This window comes from Oncorhynchus keta, chromosome 7 (genome assembly GCF_023373465.1).
Source record: "Oncorhynchus keta strain PuntledgeMale-10-30-2019 chromosome 7, Oket_V2, whole genome shotgun sequence".
In the NCBI taxonomy this organism is placed as follows: Eukaryota; Metazoa; Chordata; class Actinopteri; order Salmoniformes; family Salmonidae; genus Oncorhynchus; species Oncorhynchus keta.
The window spans coordinates 46,375,588-46,392,094 of record NC_068427.1 but is presented as its reverse complement, the minus strand read 5'-3'; the positions used below and the strand labels follow the sequence as shown (position 1 = coordinate 46,392,094).

General features: G+C 48.0%; 1 protein-coding gene across 1 annotated transcript in view; it reads left to right on the top strand.

Moving 5' to 3' along the window:
* Positions 1-16,507, top strand: part of LOC118386446 (oxysterol-binding protein-related protein 6-like) — a 94,371-nt gene that overhangs the window by 16,243 nt on the left and 61,621 nt on the right. The window contains exon 2 of the mRNA XM_052523023.1: positions 11,643-11,922. Within this exon, the coding sequence (XP_052378983.1) occupies positions 11,782-11,922 (141 nt within the window). The 5' untranslated portion in view covers positions 11,643-11,781. The remainder of the gene's footprint in view (positions 1-11,642; positions 11,923-16,507) is intronic.

Sequence of the window (16,507 nt, the reverse complement as noted above, 5' to 3'; positions counted from 1 at the left end):
AGAGAGACAACACTACATAATTGCCATGGTTTGCTGAGCTAGCCCCTGACATCTAATTTCAGGGAAAAGTCAACAATGAAATTGACATTAAAGGTGGAGCAGTAGATCTGTGACCATGATCACAATGGATAACTTCCAAATGAATGACCTACACATGGCCATTAATAACAGCATGATAACACAGCAACAATAAACTGAAGTTATGGGCTATGTATTACATCTGTTTGCCAGCTCCAGGTAGGCTACACAAGTGACTCCTGTGATATCGTCATTTCAACACATTTATTGTATCAAATGGTAGCCTACAATGGCATATAAATGAATTGCCTATTTGATGGTCAACAGATGCAAATGTATCATTTGCCAGTCAACAGTTTGGACACACCTATTCATTCCAGTTAAAAAAATTAATTTAAAAAAACTATTTTCTACATTGTAAAGTGTCAAACAAATAAAAATATATTTGATATTCTTCAAAGTAGCCACCCTTTGCCTTGATGACAGCTTTGCACACTCTTGGCATTCTCTCAACCAGCTTCATGAGGTGGTCACCTGGAATGCATTTCAATTAACAGGTGTGAATTTCTTTCCTTAATGAGTCCGAGCCAAGCAGTTGTGTTGTGACAAGGCAGGGGTGGGGTGGTATACAGACGATAGCCCTATTTGTTAAAGGACCAAGTCCATATTCTGTCAAGAACAGCTCAAATAAGCAGAGAGAAACAACAGTCCATCATTACCTTAAGACATGAAGGTCAGTCAATCTGGAAAATGTCAAGAACTTTGAAAGTTTCTTGAAGTGCAGTCGCAAAAACCATCAAGCGCTATGATGAAACTGACTCTCATGAGGACCGCCACAGGAAAGCAAGACCCAGAGTTACCTCTGCTGCAGAGGATAAGTTCATTAGAGTTACCAGCCTCAGAAATTGCATCCCAAATAAATGCTTCAGAGTTCAAATAACAGTCACATCTCAAAATCAACTGTTTAGAGCAGACTGCATGAATCAGGCCTTCATGGTCTAATTGCTGCAAAGAAACCACTACTAAAGGACACCAAGAAGAAGAGACTTATTTTGGCCAAGAAACACGAGCAATGGACATTAGACCGGTGGAAATCTTTCCTTTGGTCTGATGAGTCCAAATGTGAGATTTTTGGTTCCAACCGCCGCGTCTTTGTGAGACGCAGAGTAGGGGAATGTATGATCTCTGCATGTGTGGTTCCCCCCGTGAAGCATGGAGGAGGTGTGATGGTGTGGGGGTGCTTTGCTGGTGAGCCTGTCAGTGATTTATTTAGAATTCAAGGCATACTTAACCAGCAGGGCTACCACAGCATTCTGCAGTGATACGTCATCCTATCTGGTGTGCGCTTAGTGGGACTATAATTTGTTTTCTAACAGGTTATTGACTCAACAAACCTTCAGGCTGTGTTTGGGCTATTTCAAATCAAATGATATTGGTCACATACACATGGTTAACAGATGTTAATGCTAGCGAGTGTAGCGAAATGCTTGTGCTTCTAGTTCCGACCGTTCAGTAATATCTAACAAGTAATATAACAGTTTCACAACAACTACATTATACACACAAGTGTAAAGGAATGAATAAGAATATGTACATATAAATATATGGATGAGCGATGGTCATGCGGCATAGGCAAGATAGATGGTATAGAGTACAGTATATACATATGAGATGAGTGATGTAGGACATGTAAACATTATATAAAGTGCCATTGTTTAAAGTGACTAGCGATACATTTATTACATCCACTTTTTTAGTATTAAAGTGGCTAGAGATTTGAGACAGTATGTTGGCAGCAGCCACTCTCCTTGATTTGACCAAGAAGGAGAGTGATCAGATGACCCAACCTCAACCCAATTGACATGGTTTGAGATGAGTTGGACCGCAGAGTGAAGGAAAAGCAGCCTAGAAGTGCTCAGCATACGTGGGAACTCCTTCAAGACTATTGGAAAAGGATTTAAGGTGACGCTGGTTGAGAGAATGCCAAGAGTGTGCAAAGCTGTCATCAAGGCAAAGGGTGGCTACTTTGAAGAATATAAAATATATTTAGATTTATTTAACACTTTTTTTGGTTACTACATGATTCCATATGTGTTATTTCATAGTTTTGATGTCTTCTACAACGTAGTAGACATCTACAATGTATAAGACATCATTCCTAGGCAGAATGTGAGTTTCAAGTTTACAAGTTTCAAGCTTAGCCTAGAATTTATCCAACAATTTCTACCGATCTGAGTGCCATAACGTGCACATTTTCGTGGAACAGTTTAATTTAAATAATAACGCTTTTGTTTTCTCAAAAACATTATCACGTGATTAATAATACAAATTAGAATTAAAATGTTCAAATCTAAAAAGTTTTTAAATTCCACTTATGCGACAGCACTAGCCTCTGCCATGTGGACACACTGATTCACCGTGGGCCGTTGGCAGCTGAATAAATGAGCGCGTTGAACGGAGGGAAAGACTTGGTTAATGTAGCACTTCTTTGACTTACTGTTTTGAGGTGAAGAAAAAAATCACTAAGAAGTTCAGCCAAATAGTGGTGGTGAGTTAAGACAATCAGAAATCAGACATCTCCAAATTTCCTACATTGGCGCGCAGCCGGCAGAGTTAGCCAACTGGTACGCCTGCTCAGGCACTCACTCTCAGTCAACATTAAGAGGACAGAGAAACCAGACACACGCTCATTGCTAACATGAAGCGCTACAAAACAAACTCCGTGTATTGATAAAATGTAGTGTAGGCTGCTACTGTGTACAGGGAGAGGGAGACACTGCAGGTTCATTGGACCCTGAGGACCAGAGATTAATTTCACAGTAGTAACACATAACAGCAGTCTATTCCACTGGTGTGTCTGAAACCAAAGACAGGAACAGACGACTGACTGATGCCAGGTCTACGTCTGGTAGAGTGAATAACGGACTGTGTAAAAAGACATGTTGGGGCTGCAGGGTAGCCTAGTGGTTAGAGCGTTGGACGAGTAACCAAAAGGTTTCATGTTCAAATCCTCGAGCTGACAAGAGCTGTCGTTCTGCCCCTGAACAGCCACTGTTCCTAGGCCGTCATTGAAAATAAGAATTTGTTCTTAACTGACTTGCGTAGTTAAATAAAGGTAAAATGTAAAAAAACATTTGATAGGGTAGAATCAGGGGCCTTGTTTCCAAGCTGCTCCCTTCCACAGGGTATGATTAGTTGTGCGTCTGATCACCACGTTCTTTCCGTGTAACCTTCCTCCATAGTTACAGTAGGCCTAGTTCTTACAGGAAAGAGCTGATTCAGAAGGACTCCTTATTTCAATAACAGGATACATCGGTATAGTCGTAACGACACACCCCTGAGCGTGCCAGTCCCCCCCCACACACACACACACAGAGTTCCATCTATAATTCAGATCCATTTAGCATGTCACCAGCCCCTGTCTTTAACCAACTAGGAACTAAGCTGAGACAAACCCTTAGCCCATTCTGGTAATTATCGCTTTCTAATAGGTCACTTCCTCTTCCTCTGTCTAGGAAGTAGGCATTGGGATATAGGCCTATAGGTCACTTCCTCTTCTGTCTAGGAAGAAGAGAAACGTGGTTAGAGCACAGTACAGTAGAGTTCAGTTCAGTACAGTAGAGCTCAGTTCAGTAGCGTATGTATGAGTACATTTACATTTGAGTCATTTAGCAGACGATTCAAGTTTGGAACATCACAGTAGAGCACAGAACAGTAGAGCAAAATTCAGTACAGCACAGTAGATATGTTCAGTAGAGTACAGTACAATACAGTATATTTTACTGTACTCTAATCTAGTGTGCTGTACTGTACTTTTCTTTACTGTTCTGTGTTGTCCAAATTTGCGAAACATAGACATCTAGGATTGGTCCGGCCTGGGCTGACCAAATCATCACCTGTGGACGTCCGGTGTGGGTCGGTTATCCATGGATGAGGATGTTTGTTGCAGCAAATGGAAAGAGGTTAGGTGGTAGGTGTCAGTAAGAGCCGGGAGAGGTGACATTAACTGGAGAGAGACAGAGAAAAGAGAGAGCGGAAAGGGAGAGGGAGAGGTTGTCCAGACTGTTTTCACAGTCTTGCTTTGACCACCAGATGACAGAAAGAGAAAAAAACAGTTATGAGCTACGGCCTGGACGATACCGGTATCTTGATCTTTTTTCCATTGAAAAAATGAAAACACAAAGCAGATCAAACCTAGGTCCTTTAAAAACCTGCTGTATATAAAATATAGTGTGTTTTAGTTTTTGGAAATAAATAAATGTGAATCCGGACAACAAAATATATATTTTTCCAAACTTAGGGCTGATTTCCCTAAGTTAAATCCACTTCGTGTTTAGTTTCCTTTCAAGGGTACTAAAGAGTATCGTGATACTGGCATCGTACCGGTCTTAATATGAGCTGAGTATAACAGTATGCCAGTGGAAGGGAGGACAGTAGCAGGTGACCCAACTGTGGTTTGTAACTACTATTATTTCCTGTTCTGGCCAATTGATTTGCATTAGGCCTAATGCCGTTACCGATTTGGTAACAGAATTATGAGTTTAATCCCTTAATAATTCTTAAACAAACTTGATATCAGTAAAAACATATAACTATTGGTAGGTCTACCTCTACTTGTTACTCCTGTGAACATTCATTATCCTCCCTCATGAGGGACAGAAATGAGAAGAGACCAGAAATCAAAGTCTTTGCTTATTCCAAATTATTTGAAAATTGGTTGATTTTTTTATTTATTTAACCTTTATTTAACCAGGTAGGCCAGTTGAGAACAAGTACTCATTTACAACTGCGACCTGGCCAAGATAAAGCAAAGCAGTGTGACAAAAACAACAACACAGAGTTACACATAAACAAACGTACAGTCAATAACACAATAGAAAAATCTATGTACAGTGTCTGCAAATGTAGAAGGAGTAGGAAGGTAAGGCAATAAATAGGCCATAGAGGCGAAATAATTACAATTTAGTTTTAACACTGGAGTGATCGATGTGCAGATGAGCAAGTAGTGTGCAAGTAGAGATACTGGGGTTTAAAAGAGCAAGAGGATAAATAACAATATGGGGATGAGGTAGTTGGGTGGGCTATTCACAGATGGGCTGTGTACAGTGATCGGTGAGCTGCTCTGACAGCTGACGCTTGAAGTTCGAGAGGGAGATATAAGTCTCCAGCTTCAGTGATTTTTGCAGTTCGTCATTGGCAGCAGAGAACTGGAAGGAAAGGCGGCCAAAGTAAGTGTTGGCTTTGGGGATGACCAGTGATATATACCTGCTTGAACGCATGCTACTGGTGGGTGTTGCTTTGGTGACCAGTGAGCTGAGATAAGGCGGGGATTTACCTAGCAAAGACTTATAGATGACCTGGGTGAGTGGGTTCGGCGACGAATATGCAGTGAGGGCCAGCCAACGAGTGTTATGATCGTTGAAATGATCAGACCAAGGTGCAGTGTGGTAGGCGTACATTTAATCTTTATTAAAAATGAACACCTAAAAACAATAAAAGGGAAACAAACGTAACGTTCGGTAGGCTACACAAGAGCTGTACAAAAACAACACCCCACAAAACTAAGATGGCAAAACAGGCTGCCTAAGTATGAGTCCCAATCAGAGACAACGATAGACAGCTGTCCCTGATTGAAAACCATACCCAGCCAAAACATAGAAATAAAGAACATAGTTTCCCACCCGAGTCACTCCCTGACCAACCAAACATAGAGAATAAAAAGATCTCTACGGTTAGGGTGTGACAGTACCCCCCTGTCACTATAGGGCAGGGTCCGGGTGGGCATCTATCCTGGTGGCATCTATCCTCGCACCAGAGGCGGGGGACGTCGACCCCAATCCACCTCTGGCCACTTTGGTGGCGCCTCTGGTGCGGGTACCCTCATCGCTGACCCCGGACTGGGGACCCTCGTTGAAGGCCCCGGACTGAGGACCCTCGCTGCAGGCCCTGGACTGGGGACCCTTGCCGCATGCCCCGGACTGGGGACCCTCGTTGAAGGCCCCGGACTGAGGACCCTCGCTGCAGGCCCTGGACTGGGGACCCTTGCCGCATGCCCCGGACTGGGGACCCTCGTTGAAGGCCCCGGACTGAGGACCCTCGTTGAAGGCCCCGGACTGAGGACCCTTGCTGCAGACCCTGAACTGGGGACCCTCGCTGCAGGCTCCGGACTGACCCGTGGTGCAGGCACAGGACTCACCAGGCTGGGAAGACCTACTGGAGGCCTGGTCCGTGGAGCAGGCACAGGATGAACCGGGCTGTGGGGGAGCACTAGAGATCTGGTGCTTATCCTTGGCACCACTCTTCCAGGCTGAATGCCCACTTTAGCTCGGCACATGCGGAGCGCAGGCACAGGACGCACTGAGCTGTCACAGCGCACCGGAGACACAGTGCGCAGAGCCGGCGCAGGATACCCTGGGCCGAAACAGTGCACCGGAGACCAAGAGCGCTGAGCTGGCACAATTTGGCCCGGCTGGATGCCCACTCTAGCGTGACACTTGCTGAGAGCTGGCTCCGAGCTTCACCGGGCTGTGCACGCGCACTGGAGACACTGTGCGCTTTACCGCATAACACGGTGCCTGACCAGTACCACGCTCCTTGCCGTGTGCACGGAGAGTTAGCTCCGCCAACTTCCCCGTGTGTCCCCCCCCCAACTTTGGGGGGAGTGGCTTCTCGGGCTTCCGCCGATGACTTGCCTCCTCATATCGTCGCCGCCTCCTTCGCTGCCTCTATCTCCTTCTTTGGACAACGATATTCTCCAGCCTGCATCCAGGGTCCTTTACCATCCAGGATCTCTTCCCACGTCCACTCGTCCTGTCCACGCTGCTTGGTCCTTCTTTGGTGGGATGTTCTGTTACGATCGTCGAAATGATCGGACCAAGGTGCAGCGTGGTTGACGTACATTTTATCTTTATTAAAAATGAACACCTAAAAACAACAAAAGGAAAATCAACGTAATGTTCGGTAGGCTACACAGAGCTGTACAAAAACAACATCCCACAAAACTAAGATGGAAAAACAGGCTGCCTAAGTATGATTCCCAATCAGAGACAACAATAGACAGCTGTCCCTGATTGACATTTACATTTACATTTAAGTCATTTAGCAGACGCTCTTATCCAGAGCGACTTACAAATTGGTGCATACACCTTATGGCATCCAGTGGAACAGCCACTTGCATCTAAATCTTTTTTGGGGGGTGAGAAGGATTACTTACCCTTACTTACCCTATCCTAGGTATTCCTTGAAGAGGTGGGGTTTCAGGTGTCTCCGGAAGGTGGTGATTGACTCCGCTGTCCTGGCGTCGTGAGGGAGTGTGTTCCACCATTGGGGGCCAGAGCAGCGAACAGTTTTGACTGGGCTGAGCGGGAACTGTACTTCCTCAGTGGTAGGGAGGCGAGCAGGCCAGAGGTGGATGAACGCAGTGCCCTTGTTTGGGTGTAGGGCCTGATCAGAGCCTGGAGGTACTGAGGTGCCGTTCCCCTCACAGCTCCGTAGGCAAGCACCATGGTCTTGTAGCGGATGCGAGCTTCAACTGGAAGCCAGTGGAGAGAGCGGAGGAGCGGGGTGACGTGCGAGAACTTGGGAAGGTTGAACACCAGACGGGCTGCGGCATACCCGGCCAAACCATAGAAATAAAGAACATAGAGTTTCCCACCCGAGTCACACCCTGACCAACCAAACATAGAGAATAAAAAGATCTCTACGGTCAGGGCGTGACAACGGGAGCATACAGGTCGCAGTGGTAGGTGTATATGGGGCTTTGGTGACAAAACGGATGGCAATGTAATAGACTACATCCAGTTTGCTTAGTAGAGTGTTGGAGGCTATTTTGTAAATGACATCGCCAAAGTCAAGGATTGGTAGGATAGTCAGTTTTACGAGGGTATGTTTGGCAGCATGAGTGAAGGAGACTTTGCTGCAAACTAGGAAACCGATTCTAGATTTAATTTTGGATTGGAGATGCTTAATGTGAGTCTGGTGAGTTTACAGTCTAACCAGACACAGGTATTTGTTGTTGTCCACATATTCTATGTCAGAATCGTCCAGAGTAGTGATGCTAGTCAGGCTGGCGGGTGCGGGCAGCAATTGGTTGAAGAACATGCACTTAGTTTTACAAGCATTTAAAAGCAGTTGTAGGCCACGAAAGAAGTGTTGTATGGAATTGAAGCTTGTTTGGAGGTTTGTTAACACAGTGTCCAAAGAAGAGCCAGAAGTATACAGAATGGTGTCGTCTGTGTAGAGGTGGATCAGAGAATCACCAGCAGCAAGTGCGACATCATTGATATATACAGAGAAAAGAGTCAGCTCGAGAATTGAACCCTGTGGCACCCCCATAGAGTCTGCCAGAGGTCCGGACCACAGGCCTTCCGATTTGACACACTGAACTCTATCAGAGAAGTAGTTGGTGAACCACACGAGGCAGTCATTTGAGAAGCCAAGGCTATTGAGTCTGACGATAAGAATGCTATGATTGACAGAGTCGAAAGCCTTGGCGAGGTCGATGAAGAGGGCTGCACAGTACTGTCTTTTATCGATGCCAGTTATGATATCGTTTAGGACCTTGAGCATGGCTGAGGTGCACCCATTACCAGCTCGGAAACCAGATTGCATAGTACGGGTGGGATTCGAAATGGTCGGTGATCTGTTTACTCAGATGACTATAGCGATGTTTCTCTAATACAGTATGATGGCTATATAATGCAACCATTGACTCAGATGACTATAGTGACTATTCATTCCATATCCATTCAAAACAATTGAATAATAATATTGATTAATTAGGTGGGTGCTTATAATTGTCTTGTATTACACATGTATAAGTGTGAAATTATACGCATGTGGGAATTGGAATTGCTTATCCCATCTCCTCCTGAGACACCCTCGGAGAGTGGGGTCACAGCCAAGGTCAGCCATTTGGCGCAATTAGGGTTTAGTGCCTTGCTCAAGGACACTTTGACAGATTTTTAAACTTGTCGGCTCGGGGATTGAACTAGCGACCTTTTGGTTACTGGCCCAACTTTCTAAATGCTAGGCTACCTGCCACCCCCTGGGCTACATTAGAGGCAAGCCTGGCATACAGCCTAAACTTGTTGGTGTTCCTGGTACTGCATAGACACTGTGTCTTGTTGGTGTTCCTGGTACTGCATAGACACTGTCTTGTTGGTGTTCCTGGTACTGCATAGACACTGTCTTGTTGGTGTTCCTGGTACTGCATAGACACTGTCTTGTTGGTGTTCCTGGTACTGCATAGACACTGTCTTGTTGGTGTTCCTGGTACTGCATAGACACTGTGTCTTGTTGGTGTTCCTGGTACTGCATAGACACTGTGTCTTGTTGGTGTTCCTGGTACTGCATAGACACTGTCTTGTTGGTGTTCCTGGTACTGCATAGACACTGTCTTGTTGGTGTTCCTGGTACTGCATAGACACTGTGTCTTGTTGGTGTTCCTGGTACTGCATAGACACTGTGTCTTGTTGGTGTTCCTGGTACTGCATAGACACTGTGTCTTGTTGGTGTTCCTGGTACTGCATAGACACTGTGTCATGTTGGTGTTCCTGGTACTGCATAGACACTGTGTCTTGTTGGTGTTCCTGGTACTGCATAGACACTGTGTCATGTTGGTGTTCCTGGTATTGCATAGACACGGTGTCTCTCTTTGTATTGATTTGGTATCCTCGCCCGATTGGCGTCATTAACTCATTATCATAATGGTAATTAGATGCAGAGGGATTGATGTTGCCTGTGGGATTTGAGATGGCTAGTTTTCCCACTGCAATCGAGACGCTGATTACGCTCATGAATTAAGTGAACACATGGCATTCTGCCACACAACAGAACTGGATAATGTACAAGGTTGAGTGGGTGTCCTGTGTCTCATCTCTGTCTGAGACAAGGGTGATGAGCAAGTTATACTGGGTAGGAGACGGAGACATGCAGAGTAGTGATAGGAGGCCAGGCACCACTGCAGTCCAAGGTGGATCATGAGATACATGCAGAGTAGTGATAGGAGGCCAGACACCACTGTAGTCCAAGGTGGATCATGAGAGACATACAGAGTAGTGATAGGATGCCAGACACCACTGCAGTCCAAGGTGGATCATGAGATACATGCAGAGTAGTGATAGGAGGCCAGACACCACTGCAGTCCAAGGTGGATCATGAGAGACATGCAGAGTAGTGATATGAGGCCAGACACCACTGCAGTCCAAGGTGGATCATGAGAGACATACAGAGTAGTGATAGGAGGCCAGACACCACTGCAGTCCAAGGTGGATCATGAGAGACATGCAGAGTAGTGATAGGAGGCCAGACACCACTGCAGTCCAAGGTGGATCATGAGAGACATGCAGAGTAGTGATAGGAGGCCAGACACCACTGCAGTCCAAGGTGGATCATGGGAGACATACAGAGTAGTGATAGGAGGCCAGACACCACTGCAGTCCAAGGTGGATCATGAGAGACATGCAGAGTAGTGATAGGAGGCCAGACACCACTGCAGTCCAAGGTGGATCATGAGAGACATACAGAGTAGTGATAGGAGGCCAGACACCACTGCAGTCCAAGGTGGATCATGAGAGACATACAGAGTAGTGATAGGAGGCCAGACACCACTGCAGTCCAAGGTGGATCATGAGAGACATACAGAGTAGTGATAGGAGGCCAGACACCACTGCAGTCCAAGGTGGATCATGAGAGACATGCAGAGTAGTGATAGGAGGCCAGACACCACTGCAGTCCAAGGTGGATCATGAGATACATACAGAGTAGTGATAGGAGGCCAGACACCACTGCAGTCCAAGGTGGATCATGAGAGACATACAGAGTAGTGATAGGAGGCCAGACACCACTGCAGTCCAAGGTGGATCATGAGAGACATACAGAGTAGTGATAGGAGGCCAGACACCACTGCAGTCCAAGGTGGATCATGAGTCACATTTCTCACCATAACAAACATCATTAAAGGCTAAAGGTAACAAACTGTAACTAGAGAAGAATAGGGTTGAACATCCATGTTTCTAAAAAAATACCCATTTAATCGAGTCCTGCTGCTGGCTCGGGTAGCGAATTTAGATTGGTGGATTGGTTCAAAAAGTTGGCAGGGGCCCAAACGCTAAATCTTACCTTATGCTTCCCAGTTGACATATATTATGACAACATTTTGTGACGCTTTTGTTAGTTTTGGTGTTCTGCAGGTTTTTTTTCGGGGGGCTGTTCATGCGCACACATTTTTTTTCTTGAGGGAAGTCAAATTTCCATAGTTGAAGTCTACGCCCTTTTCATCAGTGATTGGTCAACAGTGCTACCCCTAGTAGGAGTGGGAACTATTGACGGGATTCTTCAATTAAGTGTTTCTGTGGTCACTCAACGAGACGACTAGTTTTCATGCACATTCTTTCACTTGAAAAATACTGCACCAAACCTCTTAGTAAATGTAACATTGTGCGACTTAAACCTCGTTGGCAAAAACAGATTTAAAAAAAATTAATCATAGATTAATTGACTATTTTGACAAGTGTTAATGGCTATGTTGACGCAAACAGTGAGGGGAGGAGGGGTTAACATAACGTAGTCTAACGTCTGTTTCCTGTCTGTATGTCTCTCTGTCTCTTTGTCTGTGCTGCAAGATGAGAGGAGCGTGAGCCGGTGGGAAGTGTGCTGCATAACTGCCTGAGATAATGCTGTTGACACGCGCAGCCTGGAGCTGCTGCTGAGGGAGGAACAGACAGTCCTGTACAATCAGGGAGCTACTCGCAGAGAGGGACCATGTCCCACAGGAACCCCAGCCAGGGCAGCCACCGCACAATGAGCGCCGAGGAGAGGAGCTCCACTCCCATCCGCCACCACAAGACACCTACACACAAGAGCGCCTCGTCCTCCTCCTCATCGCAGCGCGACGGCCGGCAGGTAAGTAGCGACCGACCTGCCGACCGCCAGACACAGAGTTAGACATAGTCAGCTGCTCTGGGAACAGTGACTAGTGGACTGATTCTGTCTCTGGTTCCTTGAGAAAGAGCGGGACTGACTGTTTGGTAGTAGCAGCTCCATCAGCACAGCCTGCAGGTGATCTGTCTAGGATTGGATGGTATCCGGATTTTCATACCATCATACCGTTTCTGTACCATATCGGGGTTTACGGTATTACTGAATGTGCACAATGGGCACTATTTAAAAAATAGATAGAATAATTGGGAGCACAAAACTATTTTGGCAACAGGGATCTTGATCCAGGAGGGGATTGAATATCTCTGTTGTAACCATGACGCTTGATCTTGTCATCTAGCCACTTAGCTAGCAAGTTAGCAAACGAAACGCATAGCTGGAGCCCTGGATATCATTTATTTGACACATCTTATATTTTTTTAATATTTACACTTAACTTATAGTTAGTTATAAGCAGTGACTTTGCACGTACCCCTCACACCCCGTGTGACATTTAAATGTTAGGCCATTTAGTCGTGGTGTGAAGCTGAAGCCTTTAGTCGTGGTGTGAAGCTGTGAACTGAACTGCCGTATCACCATAGCAACCAAGAAACAGGACATTGCACTGGAGTCTCTGACATCACAGCTTTTCCGAAGGTGAATCATGAATTATTCATGAGGCAGAGTGAGAAAGCCAAGGCTCTATTGGTTCAGGAAACATGTGGCACGCCCTGTTATGCTGTGCTGTGTGGGAACTACTGCTACATACCTGTAACCTTGGGAGATTGCTTTCTGAAGAGGAGTGCTTTGGGGGAGTTTTGGGGGGAATTGCAGACTAGACAGAACACTTGCTGTGGCAGTCAGGCTTGCTGCTAAATGAGAGATGTATCCTGCCTATGGCTCTCTGGTTCCTGTCCTACACTGTCCCCTGTCCTACTCTGGTCGCTTTCCTACACTGGTCCCTGTCCTACACTGGTCCCTGTCCTACTCTGGGTTCCTGTCCTTCTCTGGATTCCTGTCCTACTCTGGGTCCCTGTCCTACTCTGGGACCCTGTCCTTCTTTGTGTCCCTGTCCTTCTCTGGGACTGTCCCACTCTGGGTCCCTGTCCTTCTCTGGGTCCCTGTCCTTCTCTGGGTCCCTGTCCTTCTCTGGGTCCCTGTCCTTCTCTGGGTCCCCGTCCTACTCTGGGTCCCCGTCCTACTCTGGGTCCCCGTCCTACTCTGGGTCCCCGTCCTACTCTGGGTCCCTGTCCTTCTCTGGGTCCCCGTCCTACTCTGGTCGCTGTCCTACACTGGTCACTGTCCTATACTGGTCCCTGTCTTACTCTGGGTTCCTGTCCTTCTCTGGGTTCCTGTCCTTCTCTGGGTTCCTGTCCTACTCTGGGTCCCTGTCCTACTCTGGGACCCTGTCCTTCTTTGGGTCCCTGTCCTTCTCTGGGACTCTGTCCTACTCTGGGTCCCTGTCCTTCTCTGGGTCCCTGTCCTTCTCTGGGTCCCCGTCCTACTCTGGGTCCCCGTCCTACTCTGGGTCCCCGTCCTACTCTGGTCGCTGTCCTACACTGGTCACTGTCCTATACTGGTCCCTGTCTTACTCTGGGTTCCTGTCCTTCTCTGGGTTCCTGTCCTACTCTGGGTCCCTGTCCTACTCTGGGACCCTGTCCAACTCTGGGACCCTGTCCTTCTTTGGGTCCCTGTCCTTCTCTGGGACTCTGTCCTACTCTGGGTCCCTGTCCTTCTCTGGGTCCCTGTCCTTCTCTGGGTCCCCGTCCTACTCTGGGTCCCCGTCCTACTCTGGGTCCCCGTCCTACTCTGGGTCCCTGTCCTTCTCTGGGTCCCCGTCCTACTCTGGTCGCTGTCCTACACTGGTCCCTGTCCTACACTGGTCCCTGTCTTACTCTGGGTCCCTGTCCTACTCTGGGTCCCGTCCTACTCTGGGTCCCTGTCCTTCTCTGGGTCCCCGTCCTACTCTGGTCGCTGTCCTACACTGGTCACTGTCCTACACTGGTCCCTGTCTTACTCTGGGTTCCTGTCCTTCTCTGGGTTCCTGTCCTACTCTGGGACCCTGTCCAACTCTGGGACCCTGTCCAACTCTGGGACCCTGTCCAACTCTGGGACCCTGTCCTTCTTTGGGTCCCTTTCCTTCTCTGGGACTCTGTCCTACTCTGGGTCCCTGTCCTTCTCTGGGTCCCTGTCCTTCTCTGGGTCCCCGTCCTACTCTGGGACCCTGTCCAACTCTGGGACCCCGTCCTACTCTGGGACCCTGTCCAACTCTGGGACCCTGTCCTATTCTGGGTCCCTGTCCTTCTCTGGGTCCCTGTCCTACTCTGGGTCCCTGTCCTTCTCTGGGTCCCTGTCCTTCTCTGGGTCCCTGTCCTTCTCTGGGTCCCCGTCCTTCTCTGGGTCCCCGTCCTTCTCTGGGTCCCCGTCCTTCTCTGGGTCCCCGTCCTTCTCTGGGTCCCCGTCCTTCTCTGGGTCCCCGTCCTTCTCTGGGTCCCCGTCCTTCTCTGGGTCCCCGTCCTTCTCTGGGTCCCCGTCCTACTCTGGTCGCTGTCCTACACTGGTCGCTGTCCTACACTGGTCCCTGTCTTACTCTGGGTCCCTGTCCTACTCTGGGTCCCGTCCTACTCTGGGTCCCTGTCCTTCTCTGGGTCCCCGTCCTACTCTGGTCGCTGTCCTACACTGGTCACTGTCCTACACTGGTCCCTGTCTTACTCTGGGTTCCTGTCCTTCTCTGGGTTCCTGTCCTACTCTGGGACCCTGTCCAACTCTGGGACCCTGTCCAACTCTGGGACCCTGTCCAACTCTGGGACCCTGTCCAACTCTGGGACCCTGTCCTTCTTTGGGTCCCTTTCCTTCTCTGGGACTCTGTCCTACTCTGGGTCCCTGTCCTTCTCTGGGTCCCTGTCCTTCTCTGGGTCCCCGTCCTACTCTGGGACCCTGTCCAACTCTGGGACCCCGTCCTACTCTGGGACCCTGTCCAACTCTGGGACCCTGTCCTACTCTGGGTCCCTGTCCTTCTCTGGGTCCCTGTCCTTCTCTGGGTCCCTGTCCTTCTCTGGGTCCCCGTCCTTCTCTGGGTCCCCGTCCTTCTCTGGGTCCCTGTCCTTCTCTGGGTCCCTGTCCTACTCTGGGTCCCTGTCCTTCTCTGGGTCCCTGTCCTTCTCTGGGTCCCCGTCCTTCTCTGGGTCCCCGTCCTTCTCTGGGTCCCCGTCCTTCTCTGGGTCCCCGTCCTTCTCTGGGTCCCCGTCCTATTCTGGGTCCCTGTCCTATTCTGGGTCCCTGTCCTATTCTGGGTCCCTGTCCTTCTCTGGGTCCCCGTCCTTCTCTGGGTCCCTGTCCTTCTCTGGGTCCCTGTCCTATTCTGGGTCCCTGTCCTACTCTGGTCTGTGTCATCAAATACTGTACACGGTATACAAAAGATCCCTTGTGAGCTCTGCAGTCTTCTAGCCTATTGTCTGAACTCACTCTGATCTCAATAACATATTGATGTCCCATTCCTACTCCTCTAATTTCACAAGTTTAATTAAAGTAGAGATTGAGGGAGGTAATAGGTGCTCAACAAATTAGGGACTTGGGTCCAATTGAATCACTTCAGTCTGTTCTTTGTGAGGCTGCGATACCTAGAGAATGTTATTGGACCAAAGTGACTGCTGTTGTATTTGGTTACTGTAGTCATTTACCGGGCAGGAAAGTCCAAGTGGATTGTCTTGTTGTGTTGAGGCTGGAGGCGGGGCCATGTGGTGTGATTAATTCATTCAGGCGTATCCTGTGTCCCTGTTGGCTCCCAGGTGAACGTCACAGCTAGCTACAGCCCAGCTCAGTGTCGCCATCACCATAGTGATGCATTAACTCAAGCCACAAGACTCATCTTGATAACTCTGTGTTGCCTCATTGTCTATGCTGGTTAGTGTGTTAGTGTGCGGTGCCGTGCCATATAAGGGTTACATCCTCTCTAAGGACTCCTGGGGAAGCGGTGCAGACTACAGACCCAGGGTAAAGGCCATGAAAGGCTGGGCTGCAGTGCGTGTCAGTGTGCGAGGGGAAAGTGAGTGAAGTGGCTATTTGTGGGGGAAGCTTTAATGATATCCAGCCCCTCTGGGATCAATACATATCACTTCCCCTCATATCACTTCCCCTTATGCTACTGACCACCATTAAACGCTCTGGAGACGAGTGCAACTGGACACCACCTGCAGTCTATATCACTCACACACACACACACACACACACACACACACACACACACACACACACACACACACACACACACACACACACACACACACACACACACACACACACACACACACACACACACACACACACACACACACACACACACACACACACACACACACACACACACACACACACACACACACACACACACACACACACACACACACACACACACACACACACACACACACAGAGAGAGAGAGATTCAACCCACACACAACTCATCATACACAGTCATCCCTCTGTGTATCCAGATGATCACACTAACCTTTTCTTTATGCTTTCACAACCACCTGTCATCTCCTAGTTTTGAGACATATTAAGTAGATTC